General features: G+C 37.9%; 1 protein-coding gene across 1 annotated transcript in view; it reads left to right on the top strand.

Annotated features, from left to right (window-relative positions):
• Positions 1 to 16,223, top strand: part of LOC149829656 (actin-interacting protein 1-2-like) — a 174,620-nt gene that overhangs the window by 5,021 nt on the left and 153,376 nt on the right. The window contains exons 2-4 of the mRNA XM_090015221.1: positions 4,276 to 4,419; positions 9,766 to 9,927; positions 14,000 to 14,183. Of these exons, the coding sequence (XP_089871347.1) occupies positions 4,276 to 4,419; positions 9,766 to 9,927; positions 14,000 to 14,183 (490 nt within the window). The remainder of the gene's footprint in view (positions 1 to 4,275; positions 4,420 to 9,765; positions 9,928 to 13,999; positions 14,184 to 16,223) is intronic.

The raw sequence follows: 16,223 nt of genomic DNA, 5'->3' as shown, positions 1-16,223 counted from the left end.
GACGATTTGTGGTGAGTGCCTTCAGTTGCATAGCGATTTGTGGTTAGCGTTATGTGTTTCAGTCGGATGACGATTTGTGGTTATCGTTGGATAGCGATTTGTGGTATCGCTGGATAGCGATTTGTGATAAGGCGCATCGTAAGTTATGCAAGATATTTAGTCTTCCGCATTTAATGTGAGTCTTGTCTTCTATTTAAGGGATGGATGAGAGAGCAAAAGCAATGGGAGAGAGCAAAAAAGGCAGAATATTAGGGAGAGAGTGTGAGAAACACTTTTAGGGCACCGAAAGGGTGCGGAGGAAAAAAAAAATAAGAAGTGTTGCGACACTTCTTTCAAGACAGCTTCGTCAAGCTAATTCTTCAAATCATTCGTTCTTTGTTCCTCAGTGAGGCATATCCTCTTGTTCATTTCGTTACACCTTGTGTGTTTGTAAGGCTTATGCCTTTTGGCCACTTTGTAATCTTTGTTTGAAGATAGTGGAAGTTGTTGACCTATTGGTCGTCGTGGACATACCTCAGTTGAGAGGGAACCACGTAAATCATTGTGTGCTATTTTTATTTTCGCAGCTAGTTTGTTTTGGTTTATTTTTCTACAACTATCATCATCGTATTGTTTTCATCAATTCACACTTGTGGGGAGACCCGGTACGTCCATTTTAACCCCAACATATGGTATCAGAGATTTGGTTAGTATATTTGTGTGTGAAGTCATGGAGAATAACATTGGGCGTATGATCAGTTTGAATGGCACAAACTGGATGGCATAGAAAACTAAAATAGAAGACCTCTTGGGTTATAAAGATTTGGATGGACCCATAGACGGTGTGAGAGGCAAACAAGAAGAGATGAAAGATGTCGAATGAAAAAAACTAGACCGAAAGGCGATCAGTTTCATTCGACAATGGATAGATGATAGTGTCTTTCATCATGTATCCATAGAAACTTTGACGCATGGTCTTTGAACCAAACTAGAGAGCCTTTATGATAGAAAGGCAGCAGTGAATAAGGCCTTTCTATTTCGAAAGCTTGTGAACCTCAAGTATAAAGAGGGCGGCTGTATTGCAGAGCATTTGAATGAGATCAAAAGCATTGTAAATCAATTGGCCACAATGAAAATCACTTTTGATGATGAGTTACAAACTTTGTTGCTCTTATTTCCCTTCCTGAGAGTTGGGAAACCTTGGTGGTCACAGTCAGTAACTCTGCACCTGATGGAATGGTAACGATGAGCCAAGTTACCAGCAGTCTGTTGAATGAAGAGTCCAGGAGAAAGTCATTAGGTCCTTCTACCTCAAAGGCGCTTGTGATTGAAAACAGGGGGAGAAGCAGAAGTAAGAGCAGGGCTTTGCACTACCATGGCAAATCCAGAGGCCACTCACACTCGAGCTCAAAGAAAGACGTCGAGTATTATTATTGCCACAAGAAGGGGCATATGAAGCGACAGTGCAGGAAGCTCAAGCTTAAGGAGTAGAACAGAGAGAAGAGCTCAGAAGAAAAATAAGGTGCCACAGTCACAGATGGAGAGCTCATGGTTGTCTGTGATGGCATTAGCATAAATTTGATCGATCAGGAGACCGATTGGGTGATTGACTCTGGAGCTTCATTTCATGTTACCTCACGGGTTGATTTCTTCACTTCCTACTCGCAAGGTGATTTCGGTAATGTCTGAATGGGAAATGAAGATGTGTCAAAGATTGTTGGCATGGACGACATTTGCTTGGAAACAAGTGTTGGCTGTAAGTTGTTGCTGAAAAATGTGAGGCATGTACCAGACATCCGACTGAATCTGATCTCTGCTGGAAAGTTAGATGATGAGGGCTATAACAACACCTAAAGTGATGGAAGGTGGAAGCTAACCAAAGGCTCATTGGTGATAGCCAGAGGAACAAAGGCTCATTCCCTTTACACTTTGTAAGCGAAGATCTGGAAGAGTGTTGTGAATGTTGTAGAGACTAGCTCGTCCACAAAATTATGGCATAGAAGGCTTGGGCATATGATCAAGAAGGGGCTGCAAGTCGTAGTTAAGAAAGAGTTCCTGACAGGTGCAGCAGGTACATCTTTGGAACCTTGTGTTCATTGCTTCCATGGTAAACAAAATAGAGTTTCTTTCCATAGATGCATTGCATCTAGAAAATCTCATGTTCTAAATCTTGTACATTCTGATGTGTGTGGACCTTTAAAGGTCAAGACACTTGGTGGTGCATTGTACTTTATGACTTTCATTGATGATCACTCTAGGAAAGTCTGGGCTTATACACTGAGGACTAAAGACCAAGTTCTAGATGTATTCAAGCACTTTCAGGCCATGGCTAAATAAGAAACTGGCAGGCAGTTGAAGTGTGTTCGCTCGGATAATGGTGGCAAATACATTGGGCCATTTAATCAGTATTGCACCAATCATGGCATCAAGCATGAAAGAACTATAAGGATGACACCTCAACAGAATGGGGTTGCTGAGAGGATGAAGCACATCATTCTTAAGAGAGTCAGATGTTTGCTGTCACACTCTAAATTGCCAAGATCTTTTTGGGGTGAGACAATGAGGACAACAATTGATCTTATCAACTTGTCTCCTTTTATTCCCTTGAAGGGAGATGTTCCAGAGAAAGTTTGGATAGGAAAAGAACCTTTCTATGGACACTTAAGAGTGTTCGGCTGTAGAGCATTTATTCACATTCCGAAGGAAGAGAGGTCCAAGCTTGATCCAAAAGTCAAGCAATGCATATTCATTGGCTATGGACATGAAGAATTTGGCTACAGACTGTATGACCCTATTGATAAAAAGGTGGTCAGAAGTCAAGATGTTGTCTTATTGGAAGATTAGACCATTGAAGACATTGGTGAGTCTGAGCCATCAGAGTCCAGTACAGGTGATCTTATTGATTTAGATCCCCTAGATGCGCCGACTGTTCATGATTTCGTGGAGGAGATTCCACCTCCTCGCAATGATGCAAAGGAAGGAAGTGTTGAGTCAGAAATTGAGGGGGAGCCAACACCCCAAGAGTCACTTCCTCAGACTCCGATAAGGAGATCCACTAGAGAAAAACAGTCATCCAGAAAATACTCATCAAATGAGTATGTGATGATTACAGATCAAGGTGAGCCAGAAACTTTTGAAGAAGTTTTGGAGGATGAAAACAAGTCTGAGTGGTTTAAGGCAATGAAAGAAGAAATGGATTCATTGCATGCGAATCACACCTTTGATCTGGTAAAGACAACTAAAGGGAAGAAGGTGTTAAAGAACAAATGGGTCTTCAAGTAGAAGACTGATGAAAACAACTCTCAACCTAGATACAAGGCACGTCTTGTTGTGAAAGGTTTTGCTCAGAAGAAAAGAGTTGACTTTGATGAGATCTTCTCACCACTTGTGAAGATGCCCTCCATCTGAACTGTGCTCGATATAGCTGCAAGCATGAATTTGGAAGTTGAGCAGCTTGATGTGAAGACTGCATTTCTATATGGTGACTTGGAAGAAGAAATTTATATGGAGCAACCTGAGAGTTTCATTGACAAGGGTAAAAAGCACCTAGTTTGCAAGTTGAAGAAGAGCTTGTATGGATTGAAGCAAGACCAAGGCAGTGGTATAAGAAATTTGATTTCTTTATGAATGAGCATGGATACTCAAGAACCTCCACAGACCATTGTGTGTTTGTGAAGAAATTTCCAGATGGTAATTTTATCATTCTCTTGCTTTATATGGATGATATACTGATTGTGAGCCAAGACATCAGCAAGATTAGCAAGTTAAAGTTGGAGCTAAGTGAGACATTTGCCATGAAGGATTTAGGTCCAGCAAAGCAGATTCTTGGGATGAGAATCGTTCATGACAGATCACATGAGATGATATGGTTATCTTAAGAAAAGTATATCAGAAAGGTTCTTGAGAGGTTCAACATGGACAAAGCAAAGCCTGTTAATTGTCCACTTGCAGGCCATTTCAAACTTAGATCAAGACAATGTCCTACAAATGATGAAGAAGGAACAAAGATGCAGAAAATTCCCTATGCTTCGGCAGTAGGTTCGTTGATGTATGCTATGGTCTGTACTCGACCAGACATAGCTCATGCTGTTGGAGTTGTTAGTGGATTTCTGTCAAATTCAGGGAAAGAACATTGGGCAGCAGTGAAATGGATTCTAAGGTATCTTCAGGGCACATTAAAGATGAGTCTGTGTTTTGGAAAGGGTGAACCCATTCTTGATAGATTCACAGATTCTGATATGGCTGGTGATGTAGACAGTAGAAAGTCTACTTCTGGGTATTTGATTACTTTTGCAGGGGAGCAGTTGTATGGCAGTCGAAATTACAGAAATGTCTAGCTCTCTCCAATATAGAAGTTGAGTTCATTGCCATTATGGAAGCCAGTAAAGAATTGTTGTGGGTGAAGAAATTCTTGCAAGAGTTGGGCTTGAATCAAGAAGAGTATGTTCTTCATTGTGATAGTCAGAGTGCTATTCATTTGAGTAAGAATTTCTCGTTTCATTCAAGATCGAAACATATTAATGTTTGATACCACTGGATTCGATATGTCTTGAATAAAAAATTGTTGCAACTAGAGAAAGTGCATACTGATGACAATACATCAGATATGCTGACCAAGGACAAGCATGAGAAGTGTCGATTCCTAGCAGGAATGGAAGAAGCTTCCACATAAGTCGGGAAGGGGGAGAATTGTTGGGGTTTCCTCCTTTGTGGGATCCATTGGTTCGATGCACATTCAGTATCGCTGCAGAATTCTAAGCACGATGCTTGATCTTTTCGAGGACGATTTGGAGTATTCGTTGGATAGTGATTCGTAGAAGTCCTCTCAGCTGAATGATGCTTTAGTTGTTCAGAGTTTGAGGTTCAGCGAGTTGTCGATGGCAATTTGTGGTGAGTGCCTTCAGCTGCATAGCGATTTGTGGTTAACGTTATGTGCTTCAGCTGGATGACGAATTGTGGTTATCACTGGATAGCGATTTGTGATAAGGCGCTTCAGGCACATCGTAAGTTATGCAGGACGTTTAGTCTTCCACATTTAATGCGAGTCTCGTCCTCTATTTAGGGGATGGATGAGAGAACAAAAGCAGCGGAAGAGAGCAAAAAAGGCAGAACATTAGGGAGAGAGTGTGAGAAACACTTTTAGGGCACCGAAAAGGTGCGGAGGGAACAAAAAGCAAGAAGTGCTACGATACTTCTTTCAAGACAACTTTGTCAAGCTGATTCTTCAGATCATTCGTTCTTTGTTCCTCAGTGAGGTATATCCTCTTGTTCATTTCGTTACACCTTGTGTATTTGTAAGGCTTATGCCTTTTGGCCACTCTGTAATCTTTGTTTGAAGATAGTAAAAGTTGTTGACCTATTGGTCGCTGTGGACGTACCTCAGTTGAGAGAGAACCACGTAAATCGTTGTGTGCTGTTTTTATTTTCGCTACTGGTTTGTTTTGGTTTATTTTTCTACCAGTGTCATCGTCGTATTGTTTCCATCAATTCACACTCATGGGGAGACCCAGTACAGCTTCCAAAAATTTCCATTCCTGCCACATACTGACAGCTTCCAAACAGGGCCTTACTCAAGTTTATAGAAAAAAAAATCTACCAAATAGAGAGAGAGGCATGGAAATATAATATTAGTAAGAAAGTGAAAGAGGTCGATTTGACATACGCAGGCATGGCTTAGTGATGTATTGGGAGCAAAATTAAAGGCTGCCCTTTTGTATCATATATTAGAATTTTAGTAGGAAATTATCACTTTAAAGTGTAAACATAATGTATACATGTATGCCTTCAACCGTTTCTAATGTGATTGTGATTTTTTCCCATTAATTGCAAGTTACAACAACAATAAAACCCTATGATCTAGAGCTACGACCTTACTTTCTATGCCTCGGTTGTTTGACAATAGATTTCAGTGCACCAAACAGTAGGGGATAAATTGTAAAATTTAATCAAACAAGAATTACTTAAGCCAAAGCTCAGCATAGGCGCGAGGGCGAAAGTCTTGACCTCAGAATTTTACCCCATTGGTGGTTGATCTATGATCTACCTGCGAATGGAACCAAGGTTATATATATATATATATATTAATGAGTTTGTGCTAAACTCATTTGATGCTAAACCACATGCTACATGGGTTTTTTTGTCCTTTTTTTCATTTTACTTTTAAATTCTGACCGTAATGTGATCTATGTACTTGATTTATAGGGATCAGCTCTTGAAGCATTTGATTCCAATATATGGGTGGGTTTTTATAAGGTTAAAAAAAACAACGGTCCAAAATCTTTGTAAAATTTTTAGGCTCCAAACATTATCGAAAACACAAGAGCCAGGTGTGGATCCTTAGTAAATCCACCATGCCCAACACATTTATAGAGCTAAAAGTGCATAAAAAGCACCGAAGAAGCCCAAAAACCCATTTAGCATGCGGTTTAGCACCAAATGGGTTTAGCACGGACCCATCTTCCTATATATATATATATATATATATATATATATATATATATATATATATATATATATATATAGTAATGCTAAGCTGCTTCGGGATTACCTGCACACATAGTAAAATCATAGATGTAGTATCTTCTCAATCGGACTCCGTGTTCAACATAGTTATTTGATAAGAATCATGTCCGGATCATGTTTTTGGACATAAAATAAGATTTTTTAAATCATGAAACTTTGCTACATTTTAGGCCGTTGATTTTTTTAAGGTCTTAAAAAACCTATACAATGATTACAATCGCATGATCTAAAACTTGTTTTCTGTTTAAAAATGCATATAGATCACATTTATAAGGTCTTATCAACAAAAAAAAAAACTACAAGATTTGGAAAACCCAAACCTTTTACTAGATGGGAGTAGGTGCTCTATATATAGGAAGAGGGACCGTCCAACTAAAAGAAGGTCCAAAATCTACAACCCATGATAATCCACGGTGTTCTTTTTCTAACAACCGAGTTTTATATCGATCACATTTTTTCAACAAAAGAAACTTTTTTTAAGCTATGAAAAAATTGAGCATTTGTGACCATTGATTTTTGAATCACCAAAAAAAAACACTTGCATAAACTGGATTCCCATGAAACAAAAAATTTGATCCCAACCAAATAGACCATGTAGATCATATCTATAAAGATTCACATAAAATAACACGAGCTATGAGATATTGCTCATTTCAACTCATTAATATTGTATGCACATCCCCACTAACTAACTAACTAACTATGTATATATTGTATGCACATCTCCACTAACTAACTAACTAACTAACTAACTAACTAACTAACTATATATATAAAAGGAAGACTCTATTAAACATCAAGAAGTCTTTTTTTTATGAGGAATGTTGAAACCACCTGCGAAATCAGACCCTGCGCTGGCTATGCATATCGCACATTCAGCCGTTGATACCACAGTGTAAACCCCCTGAGACACACCTTGTCTTTAGGGAGTCGTCTTGCTTCGGCACGAGCTAAAGGCATGATACCCTTACCCTTCATAATGCAAGGGGCTGACATTTGTGAGAAACTCTAACCACCCGCCTAGCAGCCAAGGGCCCTTCCATTACACAAAACCCTTTGGGGCTACCAATCCACGTCTCCATGACTTGCTACTTACTATATTTGTATCCATGACTTACCACCCAAGGAATTGGCATCCACGCCATCTTGTCCGTTGAAGGGCATGACCAGTCTCCCTAAGGTTATAAATTAATGAGACATGATCAACTAGGCTAAGAGACTAATGGCTCTCACTTCTTTTTTTTGAAAGGCAAGGTGGGGTTTGGCAGACCCCATCAGTTATTCAACCTACCATTGGGTTTTGAACCTGCAACTTCCCACTACAAGGAGACATGCACTGACAGCTCCTACCAACAACACAACTTTGGCTACTAATGACAAACTTAATTAGGAGCAAATATGTATTTTGGCAACGTCTTAACATAATCTTACTTAGGACAAGAAATAAATAGGAAGAGTTTGACTAGCCCTGAACCCATCGTCTAGCTTGACTTGACCCATTGCTTGGTTAACTTTGAGTTTCTCATAGCTACATTTACAAACATAAAAAATGAACCAGAAGAGACAAATAAGCTGTGTTGATTGAGGGAGAATTGTCTTTTTCTTTTTATTTTTTTTTGCTGTTTGATGAGCAAGTTGAGGGATAACGCCATGAACCTGAGACCCCAATTTGTATATATTACATAATAATATTTTGTCAAAAAATAATGTTTTTTATATTTCAAAGACCTGTTTGTTCCATTTTCATGGATGGGAATGATCTATCATACAAAAATAGGCATCGATTTTTAAAAGCTCTTGCCAGTTCAATTTAATTAAGAGAAGTATGAAAGGATTAATAAAAGGTAACCAACAGGGGCTCTGCTTGTTTGGTAGGAGCTGTTAGTGCAAGTCACCATGTGATGGAACGTTGCAAGTTCAAAACCCAATGGTATGTAGTGTAACGGGTGGAGTCGGCCTAACCCCATCTTGCTTATTAAAAATAAGAAAGAAAAGGTAACAAAAAAAAACTGAGACTCACCGATGCCAACATGACAATTTTAACTGTGATGTTTAAGGGGGTGTTTGTGTGTCATGGAAAATTCAAGTTTTTTTGCAAAAAATGCATCGATGGGCGTGCGTTTCTGCAGAACTTACAATGCCAAAACAAACATGGCGTATGGAAAAATGCCTCGACGGGTGTGTCATTTTACACACTTAACTCTCATTTTTCTCGAAAAACTGTTCTCATGTGGGTCCCATTTAGTTTCCGCCGCAGAGGAATCCACTAAAGAAGTGCCGCAGAACCCTATTCCTTGACAAGAAAACGCCGCTAAATGTTTGTTTCATCGTAGCCAAAAGACTAGAAAAAGAGACGTCACATTTTTTAAATGCGGCCCAACTTTGACAATCCATGCAGCAAACGTCTGGTCGACTCGGAATCGTAGCTTTCTCAAAAGCCAGTCTGGTAAAAGGTCCCTCAAGGACAGAGTAGGACGCCGGACCCACTTGAATCCAGACCGAGTTCGTCCTATCGTTTATGAATGCCAATGGATTCACATAAATAAATGCACCATCTAAATCTAACCCATGGCCTAGTCTCAGTGTGCAAGCAAAATATGAGGGACCGACAATCTGCCGTCGGTGATGATTTTTTATTCTTCTTTGGATTATAAAAAAATATAATAGAAAAAAAATTAAAAAAAAATAGATACCAACGGGAGATCCGCTTATCTGGCAAGAGCAGTTAGTGCACGTCACTTGTGTTGGTTGTAAGTTCGAATCCCAATGGTACTGTCGAAAAAAAGGGAAAAAAAAAGTAAATGCGTGTGACCCTGTCCACTAATAACCTAACAGGCTTACACGTTTGGCACTCAGAACCGAACAAACTTTTTTCTCTTAAACAGTTTAATGTTGCTAATTCCATTTAGTGCACGTCACATGTAGTTTTTTTATTATTTATAATTGAATCATTTGCACACAATTAAAAAATGACAAAGCAAGCATGCATAATGTTGCTAATTCCATTTTCTTTTGATACCTCAAAGAGTAAGGAAAGGGTGATTTTTTTGTCTTTCTATCATTGACATTCTGTTTATGATAGAGATAATATCTTTTTTTTTTCTAGCATTATTTACCATATGTGAAGTTTGATTGAGATTGCCTTGATATTTTACATTTAAATTTGTTTCGGTTGTATTTTGTGCTTTGCACAATTTATAGTTTAATCCATCTTTGTCATGGTGATCTCCTTCTCTTTGTTGTATTTTTTGTTTTTGTTTGTAGGTGGGTTTCAGGATCAACTGTTGGTGAGTTTGACGGTCATTCAAGACGTGTCTTAAGTTGTGCATTCAAGCCTACAAGACCTTTTCGTATTGTTACATGTGGAGAAGATTACTTGGTGAATTTCTATGAGGGACCACCATTTAGGTTCAAACTGTCACAAAGGTTAGTCTTGTTTATGGTATTAAGAGATTGATTTATACTATATTAGGTCAAGGATAGTGCAAATTTGCTAAAGGTTCAGCTGTTTTAACATAATTGTTTTGTATGAAGAATCCTTTGGTACATTGTCTTTCTTTTTTGGTAAAGGTATGAGGATCCAATGCAGGAACTGAAGCGTGACATGTTAGCCTGTCGAAGCAAATGAAATTCTAATAGCTATTCAGTATATGATGTGTTAGCTTTTAAGTAAATAATGACCATTCTCAAACTTTAGGAGTGCACTCTGGCTTGAAACATTACTATAACGTTTAACTTGCAATGGAATATAAAATCATGGTATAAATAAGTGTTCCTAGTATCTTCATGCTTGAATGACATTTTCCAAAAGCAATGCACATGATGTAAATAATATTTTCTCCAAATTGTAAGGAATTATGTGCTCTAGTGAGGGAGATATATACCTACCCTTTATCTGATGTGTAGTCTGTTTAAAACTAGTAAAAGAATTAACTAATAACATCCAAGGGGAATATATCAGGGTATTGAAGATAACATTTAAACTATTATTCCTAAAATGGCCAACACAGGTTTAAATTAACTGCACCGTCTAGGTAAATGTTTTAATATAATTGATCTTTGTTCTTGTAGGGACAGGACTACCACTTTTTCTACCAAAAATCTAAACAGATTTTTCAAGCCATAACTAGAGAGCTTTTCTGTCCTAGAGGATGGGCCCTGCTGGTTTCCAGATCACAGTTCATATCTTGATAATATTGCTTCAAAATACATTATAACTGCCAAGCCCCCTTCATGAGAGCGATATAGTTATGAATCTAGTCTGAGCACATCAGGAACACTTACTAATTTAGGTCTCTCTCCCTCTGTGTTTAAGGCTGGAAGGTTATAAAAATGGCAAAAAGCAGAAAATATGACAAGAACATGAGGGGCTTGGCAAACTTTCTTTTTCTTAACAGCTAACATAGGTTATGGATATATAAATGATAAAAGAGTAAGTTAACCGATAAGGGAAAAGGCTACTAACAAATGACGCTTCTCTAGAAAATCTAATTGCACATTCATAAAGGTTTAAGTTTCATATATACATATGGATTCATACAGTTTGAGGATTTGATTAACATATTTGTTAGATTTGAAATTAGATCAAACTAGATTAGCTTTCTATTCAAAGTAATTTAAACATGTATCTCTATTTGAATCTTTATGGCTATGGCCACATATGAGAAAAAATGGAAAGAATGGAGAATGGGGCATGCCAAGATTATGTCTTGGGTCATTAGTAGTCTTGATATCAAGAAGTGCTTGAGTCTAGCTAAATTTGAACATGCAAATAAATATTTGCATGAGACTATCTTAAGAAAATGTATTCTCTTAAATCTATGTCACATGGGTGCAGGTGCAGGGGCAGGGGTGCGACACTTTAAAAAAACTTGGGTGCGGGGATGCGGCAAAAAGTTGGACATAAATGACCCTGGGTGCATTGACTGCACCCAGGGTCAGGTTGATCGCATCGGGTGCGGGTGCGATGTGAGTGCGGCACCTAGTTGAAGAGTCCCTGTGACATAGTCTTAAAGATATTACCCACATTTGCAACTTGTAAGACAAGGTACACACTATGATTCAAGGAGAAAAATGTATTAGAGAATATTTTAGTAAGTTGTTCGACCTTTGGAATGAGTTTGCTCTTCTTGAGTCACAATGACATTATCCCAAAGACATAGAACTCCGTCAAAGACAAATTGATGTGAAACATTTCTATCAATTCATCAATGGTCTAAGACCGGAGTTTGAGTCTACTAAATCGGCTTTTCTTCATAAAGGAGAAGTTCTCTCTATTGAAGAGCTAAGCATGAAAGAAAATAGACTAAAAAAAAGACATTTAAAGATGATAATTCGGTCATAGCCGTGTCTAGGCTGAGAAACCATGTCCATGCTTACCAACTACTACATTATAACTATCACATTATAAGAGACCAAACAATGATAGCTATGGAAAGCAAGACAATGAGTTTGAAAAAAAAATAAATTATTTGCTATTATTGTCGTGAACCGGGGTATGTCAAGATATATTGTCCTAAACTAAAGATACCCTATGAGAAGAAGGTAGCCTCCGTTGCTCAAGAGTCAAGTGAATTCAAAGCTACACAAGAATCAACTATTGAGAGCATGTCCTTGACTCAAATTGTAGAAGCTCTTCAACCTCTATTCAAAGGAGCTTCACCAACCGAAGCTACGGTCTCTTCTGTTGGCATCTTTGATCCCAGTAAGTCTCTTTGGCTTCTTGGCTCATGTGCCTCATTTCATATGACACTAAATTGTGATATTTTATCTGGATGTCATAACTCAAGCGAGTCAAATGTTTTTTATTGTTGATAGAATATCTCTTGAGATAAAGGGAATAAGAAATTTTGAAAATATTTTAAAGAGATTTTTTATTCAAAAAATTAGATATATTCCCAAGTTAAGCCTAAATCTTTTATTTGTCTCTTAATTATGTGACCTTTGGTATAATGTTTCTTTCTCTTCTATTGGTTTATGAGTGCGGGATCGTCTCTCAGGGAAGCTGATTGGAGAAGGCTGTAAAGAAGGAGGTTTATACTACATAGATTTTTTGGAAATACCTAAGAATACTTTTTGTTATAATGTTTAAAAACTGAATTTTGGATTTTGGAGCTCCCTAACCAAAATCTTCTGAAATATTATCTGCATGAATGCAACCAAAACTGATTGGAGCTCCCATGTGGCAGGTCATGAATCCCCTTGTCATTTTGTGGTTGATGTATGCTTCAAAATTTCCCTTCATATCTTCATCTGGTCTGATACCATCTTCAGATTGATGGTAACATGATTATGTTCCTTTGATGTGTGAAAGAATATGTGGTGTGTGCGAACTGTGAAACAAGGTGAGAGAAATGAGTGAGTGAGGAGGAAGAAGAAGATATAGGAAAAGAGAGGAAGTGAGAAAAGACAAGGGAGAAAGAGAATAGGGGCTGGAATCGTGCCCTATCCCTCTCATATTGACCCTTATAAAGGTAATTTAAGTCAGTTTACAAAAATACCCTTCATAACTATATCTTTTGACCTATTGGGTCTTGAATACAAAAAAGGACTTCACTAGCCAATCAATTTTGACTCTCATGTAATGCTTCCTTATAACATATTGTACTTCAAAGGATAAACCAGAGTTGCCAGTTGGGGAAGCGATTCGGGTAGCGGAAGCGGGAAGTGAGGGGGAAGCGAAAAAAGGAAAAAACAAAAAAAGGAAAAAACAAAAAAAGGAAAAAAAGATACATTTTGGAAGCGCCACGTTTCGCGCCTCCGAAATACGCTTCGGAGAAGCATGCTTCCCCATGTCCTATGGTACTTCCGGTAACCCTGGGATAAACCTCTAAACTGGTCATCATGATGTATATGAACCCTTTATTTTTGTTACCTCATTAATTCACTGGTCTGCACTCCGATTAAGCTAACCAAAACAGAAAAAGTGAAAAAGTGGAAAACTTCCCTTAAGTATCCACTAAACCTGCCATCTTCTGATCGATGCAATTGGATTGAGTGTTAGATGTCTTCATCCTTCTAAGATTTTAATCCATGGTAGCCTCTTGGTTCAAGATAGAACGCAGAAACATAACATTTATTCAAGTTTCCTTGCATTGCTTGTTTGGCCCATCAAATATTGTGCATTGGTGTGATTTGGCTACATTGTTTACAAGATGCCTTTCCCCATTAATTGTTGAAGCATACTCTTTATTTTGGAGCAACAGTCGTGTCCTTGATTTGCAGAGTCCAATGCAAAACTTCTGGAAAAATGTTCTAGGGTTCATATTAATTAACATCGAGTGCTTGGTATTTTTTCTTCTTTTTTTTCAAAATTTCTTGTAGGAGAAATGTAGTCATTATTTTAATTTTATGTCAATGATAAAAAACTCATTCATGGCATTGTAGCAATGTAGGCTTGTGGCCATAATAAAATATAATGTGCTGAGGAAGATGTTCTTGATTGTGTCTTACCGAACAGAGGTAGTATGTAAAGGAAAAATTATTGTTTGAAGTGCAGGGAACATTCCAACTTTGTCAATTGTGTAAGGTTTTCTCCTGATGGAAGCAAGTTTATCAGTGTAAGTTCAGATAAGAAAGGTATACTATATGATGGGAGGACAGGAGAAAAGATTGGGGAGCTATCTGCTGAAGGTCACAATGGTAGCATCTATGCTGTTAGTTGGAGTCCTGACAGTAAAGCGGTATTTATGATATTCCTATGCTATTTTCATTATTGATTAATAATTATACTTCCAGTGGTGGACTTAGGATGCAAATATCTACATTGAATGATATCTACTTTTTCCTTTTTCAGATTCTTAGATTGATAATATGAACATTTTAATTGGAACACAATTAAATTTAAATGTTACTTATATAATCAAATGCCTGACTAATGGAGAGTTTTTCTTCTACTTTTTTGTTTTTTGGTTGATCGAAGAAGTACATTCATTTATCTGTTGAATGAAAGTTTTATACAATCTGGTTTACCTATATTCTAATGGTCTCCAGCACCATACTGGTTCTGATGGGGCTGTACTTGTCTGTATTACAGGTGTGAGTGGAAGTGTTAATCCAAAGTTTCATTGTGTGCTTTAGTCTGCTTTACTTTGGTATTGATAGAAAATTCTTTCATATTTTCTGTGCAGTTGGATAAACCTGGTTGAGGTTATATTTGTCACAAAATGGCACGGATCCCAATACCCTCCATAATAGACTCCGAGGGTCAAAACATAATGCATTTGAACAAAAACATAAGAACTAAAATGAAACACAATAGAATGTGAGTAAATAACTTCATTAATAAAGAACAGTAAAAATACAAAAAAAATACATTTTAATCCTCATTACAATACACTAAAAAACACACGAGAAGCCTAAAACCATGGTTGCTAGTCGAGGAAGCGGGAAGCGATATGTGAAGTGGAAGCGGGAAGCGTGGCACTTTCAAAATTTTAGGAAGCGGGAAGCATGGGACGACTTAAAAGCGAATCAAGAATCGTCTCGAAAGCGAACCAGAAGTGAATCTGGAAGCGACCTAGGAAGCGAGGGGGAAGCGAAAAATAAAATAAAAATAAAAATACAAAAAAAGGGAGGAAATGCAGGGAAAGCGAAGGAGAAGCGTGCTTCCCATAAATGGGAAGTGTGTTTCCTATAAATGGGAAGCATGTTTCCCATAAAAGAGAAACGCGCTTCCCATAAATGGGAAATGCGCTTTTCAAAAAAATTGGCGCTTCTCAGTGCGTTTTGGAAGCGCGACGTTTTACGCTTTCGAAACATACTTCCCCACTAGGCTAGGTGCTTCCAGTAACTCTGCCTAAAACTACTCATCACTCCCTCACCTTACAAAGGCACCCACCCACCCATATTTATAGAGAAAAGAAGAAAGAAGAGAGAGATTAAAGGAGAGAAAAAGGGAGACCACACTAACCATTGGACCATAAGTCAAACAACTAGTCCAAGTCAACCAAAGTTGACTTAACTTTAAAGTATATATATCAGAGTTACCGAAAGCACCTAGCCTAGTGGAAGCACGAAATGTTGTGCTTCCGAAACGCGTTGGGAATCGCCATTTTTTTTGAGAAGTGTGCTTTCCCGTTGCTTACCCCGCGCTTCTCCTGTGCTTCCTCCCTTTTTTCATTTTTTTTTATTTTTATTTTTTCGCTTCCCCCTCGCTTCGTAGGTCTCTTCCGGTTCGCTTCCTAGGTCGCTTCCAAGATGATTCTTGATTCGCTTTTAAGTAGTCTCACGTTTCTCGATTCCTAAAATTTTGAAAGTGCCACGCTTCCTGCTCCTGCTTCCTCGACTGGCAACCATGATATATGTTAACGCCCCCGCTCAAACTTACATTGACTCACTATAAGTTTGCAATTACAAAAGGAATCCCATTACACAAGATATCGACATGTTCTTCTATAATACAAATTCTTGAAGGAGCTTCTAGATCTTCCTTGATATGCTCGAAAGGTCTCTAGAATCATCAATAATGCCAATATTTTAAAGAGTGCAAAAGGAGCAATCCAACTAAAAATAACTATATATATATATATATAGAGAGAGAGAGAGAGAGAGAGTAATGGGTACGTGCTAAATAAAATATGCTAGATGAAACATGCTAAATGAGTTTTTCAGGGTTTTTTTGTTTTATTTTTAAATTCTAATCGTACAAATGTGATCTATGTACTTGATTTTATAGGGTTCAACTCTTTAAGTGTTCGATTCTGACACATGAGCGGGTTTTT

This window comes from Nuphar pumila, chromosome 8 (genome assembly GCF_984573655.1).
Source record: "Nuphar pumila chromosome 8, dmNupPumi1.hap1.1, whole genome shotgun sequence".
Taxonomy (NCBI): Eukaryota; Viridiplantae; Streptophyta; class Magnoliopsida; order Nymphaeales; family Nymphaeaceae; genus Nuphar; species Nuphar pumila.
Note: the sequence above shows the minus strand (reverse complement) of the source record. Positions and strands in the feature narration are given on the sequence as shown.